Here is a 17,882-nt window from a genome sequence, read left to right as displayed (position 1 = left end):
AAAAAAAAAAAAAGGAATTGACTATAGAAGAGTAATTGACATCTTTCTCAATTTGTTCTTTGATTAGGCTTTCCTCGTTTGTCATGTCAGTTTGCAAGACGCATTATAAGGGCTAAGGGTAAACTTGTGATTGAACCCTATCTCTGAGCTTTACCTCAGCTTGCAGAAAGGATTATCCTTGTGAATATCTGTGGCAGTGACAGTCATTTTCTAAGCTCCCAGAGTTTTCTGTTTTATTTCCCCAGGGCTTAATCTGCCCCACAAAATACTTTTTGGTCCTTTAAAGTTCTGCTGGTAACAGTGATTGCCCTATGCAGGAGAACTGAGAGCAGGAAGGATATTTACTTTTTACTATACCTTTTCTTTTCTTTTTTTTTTTTTTGCGGTACTGGGGATCGAACTCAGGGACTTGTGCTTGCCTCGCACTCTACCAGCTGAGCTATCTCCCCAGCCCTATAATAGCCTTTTCTTATAAGTCCCATGCACTAACCAATTGTGCCATTAGATCTCCAGCTTTACTATGCCTATTTTAAAAGGTGTGATAAAATATAGGAAACATAAAATTTTCCATTTTAACCATATTTAATTATGTAAATCTGTGGCATTAATTATTCACAATTTTGTGCTATCGTCACCATTATAGGGTTCCAGACTTTTTCATTACTTCAAACAAAAACTCTGCAGTACTCATTTATTAATATCTCCCCATTTTCCTCTCTTCCCAACCCCTGATAACCTCTAATCTCCTTTCTATACCTATGAGTTTTCCTGTTGTAGATATTTCATATAAATAAAATCACATATTTGTTCTTCTATATCTGTCTTATTTAGCATAATGTTTTCAGAGTTCACTATGTTATAGCATATTTCAGAACTTCTTTCCTTTTATGCCTTAGTAGTATTTCATTACACCTATGCATGCATACACACATACACACTCTTTTGTTTGTACATTCATATGTTGATGAACACTTGGGTTGTTTTCACTTTCCGGTTATTGTCAGTAATGCTACAGTGAACGTGGACATGTAAGTGTTGTTTTGGGCCTTATTTTCATTTCCTTGGAATACATACCTAAAAGTAGAATTTCTGGGTCATATGGTAATTCTTTGTTTAAGTTTCACGGAATTATCAAACTGTTTCCCATTGGTAATGTACAAAGGTTCCTATTTCTCCACAGGTTGGTTGGTTTATCTTCAGGTTTGTTTTTGGTTTTGTTTTGTTTTTTGTTTTTTTTTTTTAATATTTTTTCAGTTGTTGATGGACCTTTATTTATTTATTTTTTTATTTATATGTGGTGCTGAGAATCAAACCCAGTGCCTTACATATGAGAGGCAAGTACTCTGCCACTGAGCCACAACCCCAGCCCTTGTTTTTGGTTTTTTATAACAGTCATTCTAGGGGGTTTGAAATAGTATCTCATGGTTTTGATTCACATTTCCCTAATAACAACTAATGATGTAGATCATCATTTTATGTGCTTATTGGCATTTTAAAAATTTTCTTTGAAGAAATGACTATTTAAGTCCTCTGCCCAGTTTTAGAATTGCGTTATTTATTCTTTTGTTGTTGAGTTGCTGTTGCATCTTAATCCCTTATCAGATGTAGATAGTTTTCTTGTAGTGTCTTTCTCTGACTTTGGTATTCGGGACAATGCTGGCCTCATAGAATGAATTAGGAAGTTTGTCTCCTCTTCAGTTTTTTGGAATAGCTTGAAAAGGATTGGTGTTAGTCCTTCTTTAAATATTTGGTAGAATTTACCAGGGAGGCCATCTAGTCCTGGACCTTTCTTTATGAGGAGGTTTGTGATTACTGATTAAGTCTCTTTATGTGCTATATTTGTTCCTATTTTCTATTTCTTCTTGAACCATTTTTTTGTAGTATGTGTCCTTCAAGGAATTTTTTATCTAAGGTATCCATTTTGTTGACATATAGTTTTTCATAGAATTCTTGTATAATCTTTCTTATTTCTGTAATGTCAGTAATAATATATTCTCTTTCATTTTTCCTTTTTTTTTTTTTTTTTTGATATCGGTCTCACTATGTCATCTGGCTGGCCTCTAAATCCCAAGACCCAGTGTATGCTAGGCAAACACTCTACCACTGAACTATATCACCAGCCCGTCTTTCTTTTTTCTTAGTCAATTTAGATAAATATTTGTCCATTTTTTTTATCTTTCCAAAGAACCAACTTTTTTGGTTTATAATTTTTCTTGATTTTTTTTTCCTTTTCATTTTCTCTCCATTTGTGTGTGTGTTGCTAAAGGTTAAATCCAGAACCTTATGTATACTAGGCAAGTGCTCTTTCACTGAACTGCATCCTTAGCCCTCCCCTTCAATCTCAATCATTTCCTTGTTTGCCCATCTCTTTCTAAAGCCTTATTGAATACAGTTATGTTATAGATTTGAGATTTTTTTGGCAGAAGGCGGCAGGTACCGGGTGCACTCAACCACTGAGCCATATCCCCAGCCCTGTTTTGTATTTTATTTAGAAACAGGGTCTCACTGAGTTGCTTAGCACCTCCCTTTTGCTTAGGCTAACTTTGAACTTGGGATCTTCCTGCCTCAGCCTCCTGAGCTGCTGGGATTACATGCATGTGCCATTGCACCAGGCTGAGATTTTTTTTTTTAATGTAGTTATTTACAGTTATTAATTTCCCCCTGAACCCTGCCTTTGCTATGTATACCATAAATTTTGTTATGTGTTTTCATTGTCATTCATTTTATAGTAATCTCTAATTTTCGTTGTGATTTTTTTCTTTGATTAAGTTGACAGGGTTTTTTGTTGTTGTTTTGGGTTTTTTGTTTTGTTTGTTTTTTACTCTTTTCTTTCTTTTAGCACTTTAAAGATTTTATTACACTGCTCTTCGGCTTCCATTTTTCTCATGAAAAATGCACTCTCATTTGTGATTTTTGTTCCTCTACAAATGTCTTTTTTTCCTCTTTATCTGCTCTTTATTTTTACTCTTCAGTGATTTGATTAAATATGCTCGTATACACTAAGTATGGTGGTGCATGCCTGTGATCCCAGTGGCTCAGGAGACTGAGGCAGGAGGATTGGGAGTTCAAAACCAGCTTAGCAATTTAGCAAGGCCCTAAATAACTTAGTGGATCCTGTCTCTAAATAAAATATAAAAGGGGCTTGGGATGTTACTCAATGGTTAAGCACCCCTGGGTTCAATCCCTGGTACCCCCCCCAAAAAAAGGAAAAAAAAAAAAAAACCCAGCTCAAGTATATCAGGTATAGTTTCCTTTATATTTATCCTATTTGAAATGTGCTGAACTTCTTGGGTTGGTAGGTTGGTATCTTATGTGAGTTTTTTTTTTTAATAATTTATTTATTTTGATTCATTGTAAACAAATGGGATACAACTTGTTTCTCTGGTTGTACATGAAGTTGAGTCTTATATGAATTTTAACAAGTTTCTAGTAATTATCAAATATTTGTTTTACACATTTCTTTGTCTTCCTTCTGGCACTCCTTTTACATGCATTTAAACCATTTGATAATGGTCCACAGAACTTGGATTTCCAATTTCTTCCTCGTGCCCCTTCTTTTCTTTGTGTTTTAATTTGGATATTTTTTTTATTGACCTACTGATTTGTCTTCAGGTTCACTGATCTTTTCCATTGCTGTATCCAGTTTACCATTAAGCCCAGCTAATGAATTTTTAAATTCTGACATCTTATATTTCATTTTTAGCATTTCTATTTAGTTCTTTTTCATGGTTCCATGTCTCTGCTGATATTACCCATGTGTGTGTGTGTTGTCCATCTTTTTTCCTATTAGGTCTGTCACCATGTGGGGATCCAGGGAAGTCTCCAAAGGCCCAGGAGACCTCTGTTGGAAACTTCAGGTTTTTGACTCCATCACAGAAAAGAATTTAAGGACAAGTCAGGTCTTAATAGCAAAGAAGGAAGTTTATTACAGAAAGTCAGAGTCTGTACTCTCAGGGCAGGATGTTAGCAATCTCAAGAACAAGAAGCCAGGGTTTAAGGTCAAGTTTTTATTAGAATACATACTTAGACTCTGTATGATTCTAAAGGACTGGTCTTCTTTCATGGCTGGAATTGAGGAAGATCATGTTTCCAATTAGGGGATCTGGTTTGGAATGTAACTTTCAGCTTACATCAAAGACTCTAGGAAGTCAGGTAGTCAGTCAGGCAATTGGGACAGTGTCATGGTTCAATCAAATGTTAGCTCTTACTTTCATGAGGCTAATGATATCTTTCTGTTGAGGTCTTTTTTCTGTTTTGCTGAATTCCAGAAAACTTATAGGAAACTGGAAAGTAATTTATGGGCTGCTTATTGTATCACTATATTCTTTTTTTGTCCCTTAGACTCCTTTGTCTGACTCATGAGTTGATTACAAATTATTTGTTCTGTAGTTTAACAGGGATATTTTTCCTTCAGAGATTTAGTCTTCTCTCTATATTCCTAAATTTCTATCTCAGGCCTATTAACATTTTCATCATAGTTTTGTCAACAAAAATCCAGTTGGAAAGAATTTAAGACAAAAATGGAAGCTTTATTTTCAATAAGCAGTTTGCTCACCAGGTAGACACAGTCTTCCTTACAAAAAGAAAGTTTGTCCAAAGGAACAAAGACAAGGACTGGCTAATACAGATAAAGTTCCAGACCAGGTACCCACTATAGTCTACTATGCAAATGAAGGATGCAAGCATTTTCACTCCTAATTGGTTTTATTTAAATTTGACCACAAATAATAGTTTATTGATCAGATCCAGGTGATAAAATAGGACTTTTCAGACTGTTTATCTTGGCAGCTGAATAGGAACATGCCTGGACAAAGGCCCCAAAATTCAGTTTCTGGTTCTTCCAGGAACATAAAGTTGGAATATGACCCCCAGTCAGCAAATGGCTATCAAACTCTGCAATTTAGGCACATTTAGCCACCTCAGACCCTTTTTGGAGAATGAGCACTTCTTAAAATTAAGTTATTTTAAAAGACCCTCTGATAATTCAGGTTGTCTTACTATTCTATTTCTACTTTTGTTGACTCTTTCCTCTCTTGATCATGAGCCACTTTTTTTTTTCCTTTTCATGTATCTTGTTATTTTTTTATTGTATGCCAGACATTTTATGTGATAGACCAGTAAAGTTTGGAATAAATTTTCTTTATCTTCAGAGAGGGATATGCCATTTCTTCTTTTTTCAGACTTCTAGAATGGGAGACGAGTCAGCTAATCTGTAGTTGGTCTGTTTGGGTTTTGTTGTAGCCTTAGTTTTATTCATTTTTACCACTGGCTTCAACTGTTTTGAGTCAGGGTAGGTCTTTCATTAGGGACCCATATTTAATCACTGAAGATTTTCAGCTGTGCTGCATTCAACTGCATTCCCACCTCTCAGAATTCTGGAAGATCTGTGTTTTAAAACCAGTTGGTAGATCCTTGGGTCACTAAGAGGTTCTGTTTGCTTTGGTATCCCATCTCACGCTTTCTGCATCTTGAGAGATATCTTTCAGCTTTTCATCTCCTCCTCTGATCTTTGGAGTGAAGCCATCCTATGTAGTATAATCTTGGCATGCCTCTCAGGTGTTTCTTTCAGATCTCCTGTCCTGATCCCAAACTTCAGTAGTTGAAAGCTCAGATTGCCTCAAACAGGTTTGCTCCACAGCCTTCCTCTCCTTCTGGCTCCCCCACCCCCACTCCCACTACTGCAATGCTGGTGCTAGAACTCAGGGCATTTCAAATGCCAGGCAAGCATTCTATCACTGAGCTATACCCTCACCCCCACCCCCTACTTCCAGCTTTTGATAAGTGATCTTGGACCTTCCCTAGAGATTTGCAAAGAGTTAGGGAAAATTTTTAAAAAAGAAAGAAAGAGAAAAAAATTCAAACTCCTTGTATAGCTGGGTTTCTTAGACTGATTTGCCATGCCAGCCTAAATGTACCTGTTAATAAATTGAGCAGTTTTTCTTCATAAACTCTGTATGTACTGGTTTGTTTTTCCTCCTGCTGTTATACAGGGGATGAAAGCAGCTGTGGGTCTCTCACTTTCTGAAATTTCTGAAAGCTCTCACTTTCTGAAATTTTCATTTGGATCTCTGTTCTCTCAACTCTTTGATTTAGCTTTTTTTTATTTTTAATTCAGTGATTTTGTCATTTATTTGGCTTATTTAGGTTGTTGGGGTGAGAGAAAAGATCTATTTCAACCTTCTGTGAACAAACTAGAAACTGCACTTAAAGTGTGTCCCTCTGCATTGTTTTTCAGATTAATATATTTTGGTGGTTATGGGTGCAGGAGACACAATGAACTTCAAGACTGTTTTGATGTTCATGATGCATCTTGGGTAAGAAAGTAATCACTCCTTACATTTGCCTTTAATTTAGCATAGTCTGTAAGTCTTAGAAATGATGAACCTATTTTTTCTCATTTTATGAGCTACCAATTTGCCATAATTGGTATGGGGAAAATGTATTTTCACTCTTACAGATTTGAATTCTGGACAGAGGAGGGATCTGTCATCTGATAATAGCTTTCATGGTTCCTCTCATTTCTTTTTTTCTTTCTTTCTTTCTTTTTTTTTTTTTCTTCAGTACTAGAGATTGAACCCAGGGTGCTTTACCACTGAGCCACACCCCCAGCCCTTTTTTTATTTCTTATTTTGAGACAGAGTATCACTAACTCTAACTGGCCTATAACTTTCTATACTCCTGCCTCAGCTTCCCAAATTACTGAGACCATTGGACATGTGTCACCATGTTCAGCAGAATAATTTCTTTTCTTATATCATTAATCACTTATACCTGTTTCTGTTCAGTAAATAGAGGCTTTAGCACAAATTGGGGAAATTTTGTTTTGTTTATATTTAACCACAATGGCTATTATTGACGTGCTTCCTTTTAGACATGTCTACCAGAATTATTCATAGCTCAGAGTGGCTTCTACATAAAAATGAGCTGGGGGAGATGGTAAATGCCTGTAATCCCAGCATCTCTGCAGGCTAAGGAAGGAGAATCACAAATTCAAAGCCAGCCTCAGCAATTTAGCAAGGCCCTAAGCAACTTAGTGAGACCCTGTATCAAAAGAAAAAATAAAAGAGTACTGAGTATGTGACCCAGTGGTAAAGTGTTCCTGGGTTCAATCCCCAGTACTGCAAAAGAAAAAAAATTTGATCTCACACCAAAAGATACACAATAACTCTCTTCAGTTTTACCTTCTTCTAACTTTTATTATCATTGTACATTTTCAATGTAAGTGTATATATACTTTTCATATATATCACTTTGTATATAGGTATCTTTAATTCTCCATGTTTTTGCATAATTGAATTTTTAAAATGAAATATCTTTAAAACTTTGCTATTCAAACTATCATTGATAATTGACCATTATTTATTTATTTATTTATTTATTTTATTTTTTATTTTTTGGTTTATGCAACTTTATTGAAGAAAAATAAATCAATTACTAGCAGAGCTATTAGTTGATCACTCATCCATTGACAACTTGCATCATTTATTCAGTGCTATATTAAACAGTGTATTGGAAGATAGATTAACTAATAGCTCCAAGCCTCCTAACAATTTAAATGAAAATTACAAAATGTTTTGAGACCCTATTTTGGAATACAAAGGGTGTTTGACTTCCAATTTCCATTCTCTGTAGAACAAGAACAGGTCATTCCTTTATTGACATGCATAAAATACATCACATTTTCTGTTCTGCTGATGCTATAAATTCAATACCAATTCTCCAGCCACATCAGTTATGAGCATAAAGTATATCATGTAACCTCAAATCTCTAACAGTGGAAGGTTTAAACAAAATGGATGCTTCTAGAATAATGCTGCTTCCTTTGATGTGACAACTGAGCATCCATCTCCCTCCCCCTCAGATGATTTCTTCAGCATGTTAGAGCAGTGAGGAATGGTTTAGTCTCATAACCAAGTTAGAGTGAAGACATTGGCCACATAATACACATGCTCCATTTTTTAAAAAAATTCTGAATCTTGGGCAACTGTTCTCTTGTAACTACTTTACAGTTTCTAAAAGCAGTTATTGTCCAAAGCTGGAAGAACTTAAGTCTTCTCAGATGAGCATGTGAATGAATGGAGGGAGGTAAACAAAAAATAAAATCAAAAAAGATGAGGTCTGATAGGGGAGCAGCCGGATAAGAAAATCAAAAAAGGAACAGTAATTTAAAGTTTATTCCAGCTATAATGCAGGTTATTCTGACTTTAAGGTAGCATCACATGGCATACTTCTGAGTCCATTCCCGAGATATTCTGTTGTACTTATCTCTGTCTGTTTTATAGATCCGTGCAATCTCTGGCACTAAAGAGTCATCTGGGTTTGGATCACATAGCAGTGAACAAATGGATAAAAGAACTTTAGAAATAGTTAAAGCAGGAGACCATTGTGATCTTAGAATATCGAGACAAATGCTGCCATTACTGTTAATATTTGGATGATAAATTCTTGTTGTAAATGCAACCTTAGGTGGTTTGAAGGGGTAGTCTGTAGGAAAATGAATTGTCAAAAAGAATACACCACCTTGATATGGGCTGTCATTAGGTCCCATAATTGTGGCTTGCCAATGAAACATATCATCCCCAACTGGACCTGCAGAACATTGTGCTGGAGGGTCACGGGCCAAATCACTAAGTTCCTTATTAATCCGTTTCAGCGCCATAGTCTGTGCTTTTCGTCTGGCTCCTCACTATCTCGGTGTGTGCTCAAAGGTCCGGCCAAAACTCTTGATTATCCGGGCGGCGGGGAAGGATTGTCTCTTCGTCTCACACCGGCTGTGCCAGACACAGGCGCAGAGGGGCCGGGGCCTCCCTCAAGCTGCGGCCCCGGCCTCCTCCCCGCGCGCGGCAGCTGGTGCCTCCCCGGCCCTACGGGGCTCACGCGCACGACACAGCCACAAGAATATAATTGACCATTATTTATACATAATTATCTTTACTCATCAGTGAAATAAGTCTTTTTTTCCTCCCCTAGTACAGTTAACCTAATGAACATGTCCTGAAGTTTCTGGAGAACAAGTAGATTTTTAAATTTGAATTCTAAACTAAGTAAATTGTTTGATTTATTTGACTCACTTGATAAGTCCTATCAAAGATAAGTGAGACTGGGTTTGGTGGTGCCAGCCTGTAATCCCAGCAATTTGGGAGGCTGAAGAAGGAGGATCCCAAGTTCAAAGCCAACCTTAGCAACTTAGGGAGGCCCTAAGCAACTTAGCAAGACCGTATCTCAAAATCTTAAAAAAGGGCTGTAGTTGTGGCTCAGTGGTAGAGGACTTGCCTAGCATCTGTGAGGCACTGGGTTTGATCCTGAGCTCCACATAAAAATTAACAAATAAAATAAAACTACTGTGTCCATCTACAACCAAAACAAATTTTTTATGTGCAATCCTCTTTTATTTTTTTTAAACAAATTTTTAAAAAATTTAAAAGAGCCGTGGATGTGGCTCAGTGGTTAAGTATCACTGGGTGGTTCAATCCCTAATACCAAAAACCAAAACAACAACAAAGATAAATGAGACATATATAGTGCCGCATCCCTGTAATCTCAGCTATTTGGGAATCAGGCAGGAGGATTGCAAGTTTGAGGCCAGCCTGGCCCACTTCGTAAGACCCTGTCTCAAAATAAAAAAGATAAAGGACTGGGGATATACCTCAATGGTAATGTGCTCCTAGATTCAGTCCCAGTACCACCAAAAAGAAAGAAAAAGAAGATTAAAAGGACAGTAGGCATAAAGCATAAGTTTGTCTTACAAGAATAAATTGTTTGGTAGAATACAAGTGATTGAAGTATTTTGGAAAAGGGAATCATAGCCCTGTATAACCCATATGTATAATTTATTATGGCAAAGATTAGGCTCTGAGCATGTGTTTTAAGGAAAGAAGATTTCAAGATGTAAATAATCATTGTTTGTTGCAATTATTTGTGTTGGTTTTTTGTTTTTCTTTCTCTCTCCCTCTCTCTCTCTCTCTCTCTCTCTCTTTTTTTTCCCCGAGATGGGATCTCACAATGTTGCCCAGGCTGGTTTTGAACTCCTGGGCTCAAGTGATCCTCCTGCCTCAACCTCCCAAGGGTTGGGACCTCAGGCATGTGTTACTGTGTCAGCTTGTCCTTGCAATTTTAAAAAAGACAGTCCTTTAAGAAAATGTAAGGATTGTCAACAAGTAAAATTGTGATTCACTGCAAGCAAACAATTCTAAGAGAAGAATTGCTGCTGCTGCTTGCCTGAAGACAATACTTTTTGAGACACTGGTGTGTGCATTAACTTCATGACTTTGATAATACTTAACTATTTTGCAAAGTTCTTTTTTAAAATTTACCAGTAAATATGTGGCAAACTTTAACAATAATGTAAAGATTATAAAAGCTTTCAAATATTTTTAAATTTCTCTTTTAGGAAGAACAAATATTCTGGGGATGGCATAATGATGTCCATGTATTTGACACAAAAACACAGACTTGGTTTCAACCAGAAATTAAAGTAAGTGTTGCAAGTTACCTTTATGTTCATATATTCATTGATACATTTTAAGTCTTTTTAAAATTCAGTAGTTTGGATTTATGAATCACATGCAAAGTAGTTCTCTTGAATACTGTCATCAACACCATTTTTAAAAAATCATATATAACCAGGTGTGGTGGTGCATATTGGTAATACTAGCAACTCAGGAGGCTGAGGCAGAAGGAGCCCAAGTTCCAGGCCAACCTGGGCAGCTCAGTGAGACCTTGTCTCAAAATTTAAAATTAAAAAAAAAAAAATGGTGGAACTGGAGATGTAACTCAGAAGCAGAATGATCATGTGTTCAATCCCTAAGGCCACCAAAAAGAAAAAGAAAGAGAGGGGAAAAAAAAATTCTCCAGATAAGATTTTCTAGAAAAAAATCTTTTAAAGAGGTGCCATTGTCATTTTCCCCCCCCATCATCATTCTTTACCCACAAGTATCTGTCCTAATTTAATGAAAGTTCTTTTAAAAAGTCTTTGTGTAACAAAGTCCATGATTTTAAACACCATTTTTTATAAACCCTTAAAATCAGAGCAACATAAAATTATAGCATGACAAAAATACATTATCCTTATTTTTTCATTTGCTAGTAACCAAACACAGATTTTAATTAGTTTAAGCATTTGGAGTGGCCCACACAATGGAAGAGCTACACAGACCAGCACCCAGGAACTGGAATACATTTCTCAACACCATCATAATACTTTCCACATCTGTTTGTCTGCTTTTCCCTCTTTGTGTACTTGCTTTGCTACAGCTACTACAGACCAGCTGAGCCATTTAGAAGGGAATAGGACCCTGGTTACCCAGGTAGTTTTGGGTATTGTACTCTCTTATCACCTGTATATTAGTCTTAGAAGAGAACTCTGGTTCTACCTGGAATTATCCCTACTTTTTATGGAACGTCTGTTACCAAGGGGATAACTGACTGTGTCCACTCCATGCAGAGCAGGGTATTGTGATTGATAAGCTCATTACCCTGCTCTTCCCTAGACTGAGCAGAAAGGAATGCTAAGCAGGCAAAACTAACATTGTCTGTTAGTGTACACACTGAAAGTCCATACAATCCAAATTCTGTTGATGAAAATGATGGAAAGTTCCTGTAAAATATTAAGTGTTACAGTTTGACCCTCTCTGCAATCTCTTTCCAGGCAGTAAATTTCAGGTTTCTTTTCTCTTCACCCCGTTTCTAATTGTAGAACTGATCAGTTGTCAGTTACTTATACTTGTAGATTGAATTTTGCTTCAATCAGCATTTGAATTTTAAGATTTGTGTTTTTTATTAATGGAGTAAGAAGGGTTTATCTTTACCTTTAATTTCCTGTCACCAGGTAGGTGGAGACAAATATTGAGTCTGAGTTTACTGAAGCTAATCCTAGATCTCTTTGAGGCCCCTTAGTTTACTCTCTTCTTCCTTATTAGAAAATAAGTCAGTCTGGTGCTTCTGGAATGGGATAATAATAAAAGCTTTGTTTTGCTAGAAGGGCTAGGAACCAAAACTCTTAAATAGTTCTCTTCCACTTATTTAAGTGTTACATAGGTAAAATCTGAATTATTTCTTACCAAATTGATATAATTATTCAATTAATCCTAAAAAGTATAGTAAGTTATGATGTTGAATGTAGAGCGTAAGTTTTCATGCCCACATTCAGTAGCCATAGAATTGAAAATGTTCATAATGCATCTTGGATAAAAATGTAATCACTCCTTACATTTACCTTTAATTTAGTATAGCCTATGAGTCTTAGAAATAATGAATCTAATCTTTCTCATTTTAGGAGCTACCAGTTTGCCAAAATTGACACTATGAAAAAAATGTATTTTCACTCTTATAGATTCGGATTCAGTTGGAGGAGGGTCTCTTATCTAGTGGTAATTGCTTTCATGAGTTGCAGGATAATTTCTTACATCATCAATCACTGATACCTGTTTCTATTAAATAAGTAGAAGCTTTAGCACAGTGGGGAAATTCATGAACACATGGATTTATGCAAATGATTCTTCCTTCAAATTTCCCTCCCTCCCTCCCTCTCTTCCTCCTCTCCTTCTATCTTTCTGTCTTTCATACTGAGAATTGAGCCCAAAACCTCACACAGTAAGCATAGGCTCTACCACTGAACTACATCCCCAGCCCCTTTTCAAATTTTATTCATTCATCTATCTATTCATTCTCTCTTTTACCACCAATTAAGAACTTCTCTAAAGAAAAGATTTACTATTATTTTTTCAAAGTAAAATATAGAGAAGTGTTATTTAATGTTAAGAGCTTTAGGAGGCAATAAAGCACTGTTTGACAAGGCAATAGTGAAGTTCGTGTGACTTTGAAGTTTGGAAAGCATATTTAATTTTTTGGGCTCTGAGATCATCCCATTGTACAGTGCTCACTCCTAATTTTAACTCTGTGTGTGTGTGGAGAATTTTTTAATTTGATTTTTTATATTCTTATATTTCAATATAAAATTTATGTAAAATTTTATTTTGTTAAATAGTGTCTAACATTTAAGAAGAGCACTTTAAAAATAAGGGAGAGTAAATTCTATTCTTAAAGAATAGTTTATGTCTATATTATTGTTTAGAATTAACTTCTGTGTAGGGTTTTTAATTGAATTACATAGGTAATAACAGCTTACTGATCAGGTGTTTCTCATACTAAGCATAAGAATGTGACTGTACTACAGATGATTTAAGTCTTTGTACTCTTCTAATCTCTGCTTGCAGGGTGGAGTTCCACCACAGCCACGAGCCGCGCATACGTGTGCAGTTCTTGGAAATAAGGGTTATCTCTTTGGCGGACGTGTTTTGGTTAGTGTTTTTAATGGAAATGGTATTTTTATGTGTGATGCTTGTTATAAAAATTTAGCCACTGATTTTGTGGAACAATTGAATATTCAATAATCTAGATATTTAAATGATATTTAATAACTTTATCTTCTATTTTCAAAACGGACCATATACAAGCAATCACAGATGATTATATTATATTTTAATGAGGAAAATCCTTCACTTCAGTGCAGTATCAGAAAAATTTAAATTTTTATAATCTAAACCCTATTAGTTGAAACCCATGTCTTCCTTTGCCCTTTGACACATTAATTTGGGAGCTCTATATTAATTTTATTAATGCTTTGCATTGTTTCCCAATATTTAAACTTCTGATGTTGAGTAGGACCAAGATAGTCTATTTCTAATCTAAACTTACTTTAAAACTAACATTTTAAGCCAAGCGCAGTGATGCACGCCTGTAATCCCAGCATTTTGTGAAACTGAGATAGGAGGATTGCAGATTCAAAGCTATTCTCAGCAACTTAGTAAAACCCTGTTTCAAAGGGAAAAATAAATAATGTCTGGGGATGTGGCTCAGTGGTTAAGCACTCCTGGGTTCAATCCCTGATACAAAAAAACGAAAAACAACAACTAATATTTTAGCCCATAAAAGATGTAAAACTCTGTCCAATTTAACACTTTCATTTTAGCAAACTAGGATGAATGACTTGCACTATCTAAACTTAGACAACTGGACTTGGTCTGGAAGGTAAGTTTGAAATTTAAGTATATTTTAATCTGTAGGGTGTGTGTATATGTGGCTGACTGTTATCCAAATTTGTGTCCCTAAAATGGAACTGGTATGTTGTTTCAGAATATATATCTAAGCAAGGAATATACAGATGTAAACAGAAATTGTTCTTTAACCAGACTATATAAAACATGAAAATACTAACAGTTTAGCTAGGCACAGTAGCACAAGCCTGTAATCCCAGCAGCTGGGGAGGCTGAGGCAGGAAGATCACAAGTTCAAAGCCAACCTCAGAAACTTAGTGAGGCCCTAAACAACATAACAGAGACCCTGTCTCAAAGGAAAAATTAAAAAGGCCTGGGGATGTGGCTCATTGGTTAAGTGCCCCTGGGTTCAATGTCTGGTACCAAAAAAAAAAAAAAAAAAAAAGAAAGAAAGAAAAAACTAGCAGTTGGAAATAAATTATGTGAAGGTACTGGTTTTATATTAAGTATTCTTCAATCCTCACAGATAATCAAAGAAATGGAAGTAAAAGGAAGTTTTCACTTACCAGATAAAAATAATTATAATGACCAATTCGTGGTAGAATGTAACAATACAATTGGTAGTACAAATCGGCACATTTCTTCGGACAGTAGTCTCACAATATGTTTAAAATATAAAATGGAAATCTCAACTGCTTGGGAGACTGAGGCAGGAGAATCGTAAGTTTGAGGCTACTGTGGACAATAGTGAAACTCTGTCTCAAAATAAAAAAGGCTGGGGATGTAGTTCAGAGATTGCTTTCCTAGCATGTGCAAGGTGCTAGGTTCAATCCCGAGTACCAGAAAAAAAAAAAATACACACATACACACATAATTGCACATATACAAATACGTACATGTGTGAACGTGTATACATTTATATATATATACATACGCAGACATATGTGGAAATGTGTGTACGTGTGTATATAATTTCTTTGATTCAGGATTTCTCCAAAAACAATGGCAAGGGTATGTACATGTGTGTGAATGTGTCTACATAGCTAAATGGTGTTGCAACATTGTTAATAAAAGCCAAAATTAAAATTAATCTTCATGTCTGCAAGTGGAGATTGTTTAAATCATGATACATTTTCCAAGTGGGCTGTTTTGCTTCATTACCACAGGAAACCATATTTTCCAGAAATACTCTACAGCATATTATTTGAGTGAAAAAAGTTACAGAACAGAGTATATGCTCCCATGTGTGTATTTTTAATAAATATATATGCATTAAAGTCTTAAAGAGATATACCAAATTAGTATTATTTCTTAGTGGTGGGAGACAAGATTATAAGAGAATTCTCCTTTTTAAAAAGTATTTTTATGGTTGTTAAATGTTTATAACCAAAGTGTTTCTAATAATAATGAAAACAATAAAAATATTTCTGTTTTGGAAAAAATAAATTACATCCTCCAAAACTGGCCCCTGTTACTATGAGGTATTACAGAATGCTGAAGAATGGTGTCTCCTTATCTCCTGGATTTAATTTATTGCTTCTAATTTTTGTACAAGTTTTTTATTTATGTTTCTATTTTTTTAAAGAAGAGTTTATTGATTAGATAGCTTTAGAGGTTTATCCTGCATCTGCAATGGCATGCATGCTTTGATTTTGAAGTTAGAGTAGCTAGCATTTTCAAGGTAAGATAATGCTTTGGGAACTTATTCAACAGGTAGACCAAAGTGAAAACAATAGCAACAAAACTTATAATAACCCTGTGGAAACCAACTAAAAACACAAAATTAAATATGAAACAACAGTAAAAAAAATTTAGAAAAGTGAAAATAATCATGTCAAAGAGTGAGGAACAGGGCTGGGGAGATAGCTCAGCTGGTAGAGTGCTTGCCTCACAAACACAAGGCCCTGAGTTCGATCCCCCATACCACCAAAAAAAAAAAAAAAAAAAAAAAGTGGGGAACAATGTCATTAATCAACAAAAGTGATGTTAAATATGCATTTGAATTAACTGGAAATTGAAATTTATTTTCACTCTGTTCTATGATCAAGTGAAATGGACATTAAGTGGAAATAAATTGTTCAAATTCATCTAAGAATTTAAGAATGTTCTATAAACATTCTGAGATGATCAAAACCTTTTATTTTGATGAATGCAGTCAAAATAAAATAAATTTAATTGAAATAATTAAATTTTAATTATTTTTCCTTGCCACAGGATTTCTGTTAATGGAGAAAGTCCAAAACATCGGTCATGGCACACTTTAACACCAATAGCTGATGATAAGCTTTTCCTATTTGGAGGACTAAGTGCAGATAATATTCCATTAAGTAAGTCAGTTAAAGTTAAGCACATAATATCCTCTTAATCTTTTTTTTTATTTTATTTTGTGCTTAAAATGAAGTAAGTCTTCCTTTTTTTTTCTCCTGTTTTTCCCCCCTTAACTATATGCTTGCATTAAGAACTGGAAAGATATTCTCTGCTTCAGTATCCTTGGATCTTCATGTCTTTCAGTTTCCTAGGTATAGAAGAGAGGAAAGGGGTGAACCTAACTGAATTAAAGCCCCTTACCACTATAGTATTCTGTGGTTCTTTCCTCCTGAGTTTTGATCCAGATGCTTATACTATAGGCTGGAATGAAGATTAGAAGATCAGCCTTCCTAGAAGGCTCTGGAAATATAAGGTGGAAAACCAGTTGCTTCTGTTTTGTTATAGAACTATAAAGGAAAGTACTTAACAGATTTTTTTTTTAACTCATGTCACTGTTGATCCTAATAGCTATGGATTTTGTAATGAAGTTTTTCTTTTCAGCAGTAAAATTGTGGTATCAGGGTAGATGAGAGACCAGGAATATTCACCTCTTGGTTTGACATGTTGGATATATTGTATTTTCTTAACTCAGAAGTTTCCTATGGCTAAAGATGTTTTAATTAAGAAACCTATATAGACTGGGGCTGTAGCTCAGTGGCAGTGTGCCTGCCTTGCATGTGTGAGGCACTGGGTTCAATCCTTAGCACTACATTAAAAAAAAAGCAAATAAAACAAAAGCATTCTGTCCACCTACAACTACAAAAATATATAAAAAAGAAACCTATATAACACTAAAATGATTTTATAATTTTATATAGAATCTGGAAACGACTATTTTTCAACAAGTTTTTCACATATCAGTGTTGTATTTGGAGGACTACTGACCACCAAATTCCAGAGCCTGGTTGGAGAAATACAAGTTCCTGGTAGGGGATGGTATTATTCTTGCAGATTATTTTACTTCTTCAATTTGTGAGATTTTTAATTAAAAGAAATTTGAAAATTAACATATACATTTTGCTAGAGGTTGTTTAACATCATAGCCTCATGAGATCTAAAGTTTTTAATTTCTGTTTGCTATTTTTGGTCATTAACTATGGGAAATTAAATATCCTAACTTATAATCTAGTTAGATTCTGGGGAAATGATAGGAGATAGAGGATTTTGGTTTATTATGAATTCAACAATAACAGAGATAAATGGAACACATTTGGCAAAATGATTTTTGATTGATTAGTATGGGGGATTGAACCCAAGGTCTTGCAGGTGCTAATAAGTGCATATACTGCTACTGAGTTACACCATCACCTCAAAACCTTCATAGTTATTGAATCTAGATGGTGGATCACTCTATTTTTGTGTATGTTTGAAATGTTTATGAAAAAGATATGCGTATACACAAAAGATAATCATATGATTATAACATAAATTTGGAAAAAAATTAAAATTGTATTCAAAGGACCTAATTAAACTGCCATAATATTGCAGGTGATGGTTGGATTCATAATATTATAACAAATTGTTGGAAACAACTTATACATTTACCTAACACAAGACCCAGGTAAGTCTAGTATTTGACAA

At 35.1% G+C, this 17,882-nt stretch overlaps 2 protein-coding genes across 6 annotated transcripts in view; one reads left to right on the top strand and one right to left on the bottom strand.

Moving 5' to 3' along the window:
- The window catches only part of KLHDC1 (kelch domain containing 1), a 48,828-nt gene that overhangs the window by 18,426 nt on the left and 12,520 nt on the right, over nucleotides 1-17,882 (top strand). For 4 of the 5 annotated variants that reach the window (XR_013760476.1, XM_079119071.1, XM_079119074.1 and 1 more), the window contains 6 exons: nucleotides 6,236-6,314; nucleotides 10,391-10,474; nucleotides 13,215-13,298; nucleotides 13,970-14,028; nucleotides 16,209-16,321; nucleotides 17,790-17,862. Coding sequence is in view for 4 of the 5 variants with exons in the window: in XM_079119071.1 (XP_078975197.1) it covers nucleotides 6,236-6,314; nucleotides 10,391-10,474; nucleotides 13,215-13,298; nucleotides 13,970-14,028; nucleotides 16,209-16,321; nucleotides 17,790-17,862 (492 nt within the window). In the remaining variant the exon portion in view is untranslated. The remainder of the gene's footprint in view (nucleotides 1-6,235; nucleotides 6,315-10,390; nucleotides 10,475-13,214; nucleotides 13,299-13,969; nucleotides 14,029-16,208; nucleotides 16,322-17,789; nucleotides 17,863-17,882) is intronic. The other variant, XM_079119072.1, reaches the window with a different exon arrangement.
- Nucleotides 7,462-8,855, bottom strand: LOC306654308 (ubiquitin-conjugating enzyme E2 D3-like). The gene has a single exon (XM_079127701.1). It carries the CDS (start codon nucleotides 8,657-8,659, stop codon nucleotides 8,216-8,218), a length of 444 nt encoding a protein of 147 aa, XP_078983827.1. The 5' UTR covers nucleotides 8,660-8,855; the 3' UTR covers nucleotides 7,462-8,215.

Source organism: Sciurus vulgaris (assembly GCF_902686455.1).
Source record: "Sciurus vulgaris genome assembly, chromosome: 2".
NCBI classification, from domain to species: Eukaryota; Metazoa; Chordata; class Mammalia; order Rodentia; family Sciuridae; genus Sciurus; species Sciurus vulgaris.
This window is presented reverse-complemented; position numbering and strand designations above follow the sequence as displayed.

Bases quoted from the DNA above. Each gene is read 5' to 3' on its own strand.
- LOC306654308 (XM_079127701.1), bottom strand. From the start codon at position 8,659: ATGGCGCTGAAACGGATTAATAAGGAACTTAGTGATTTGGCCCGTGAC.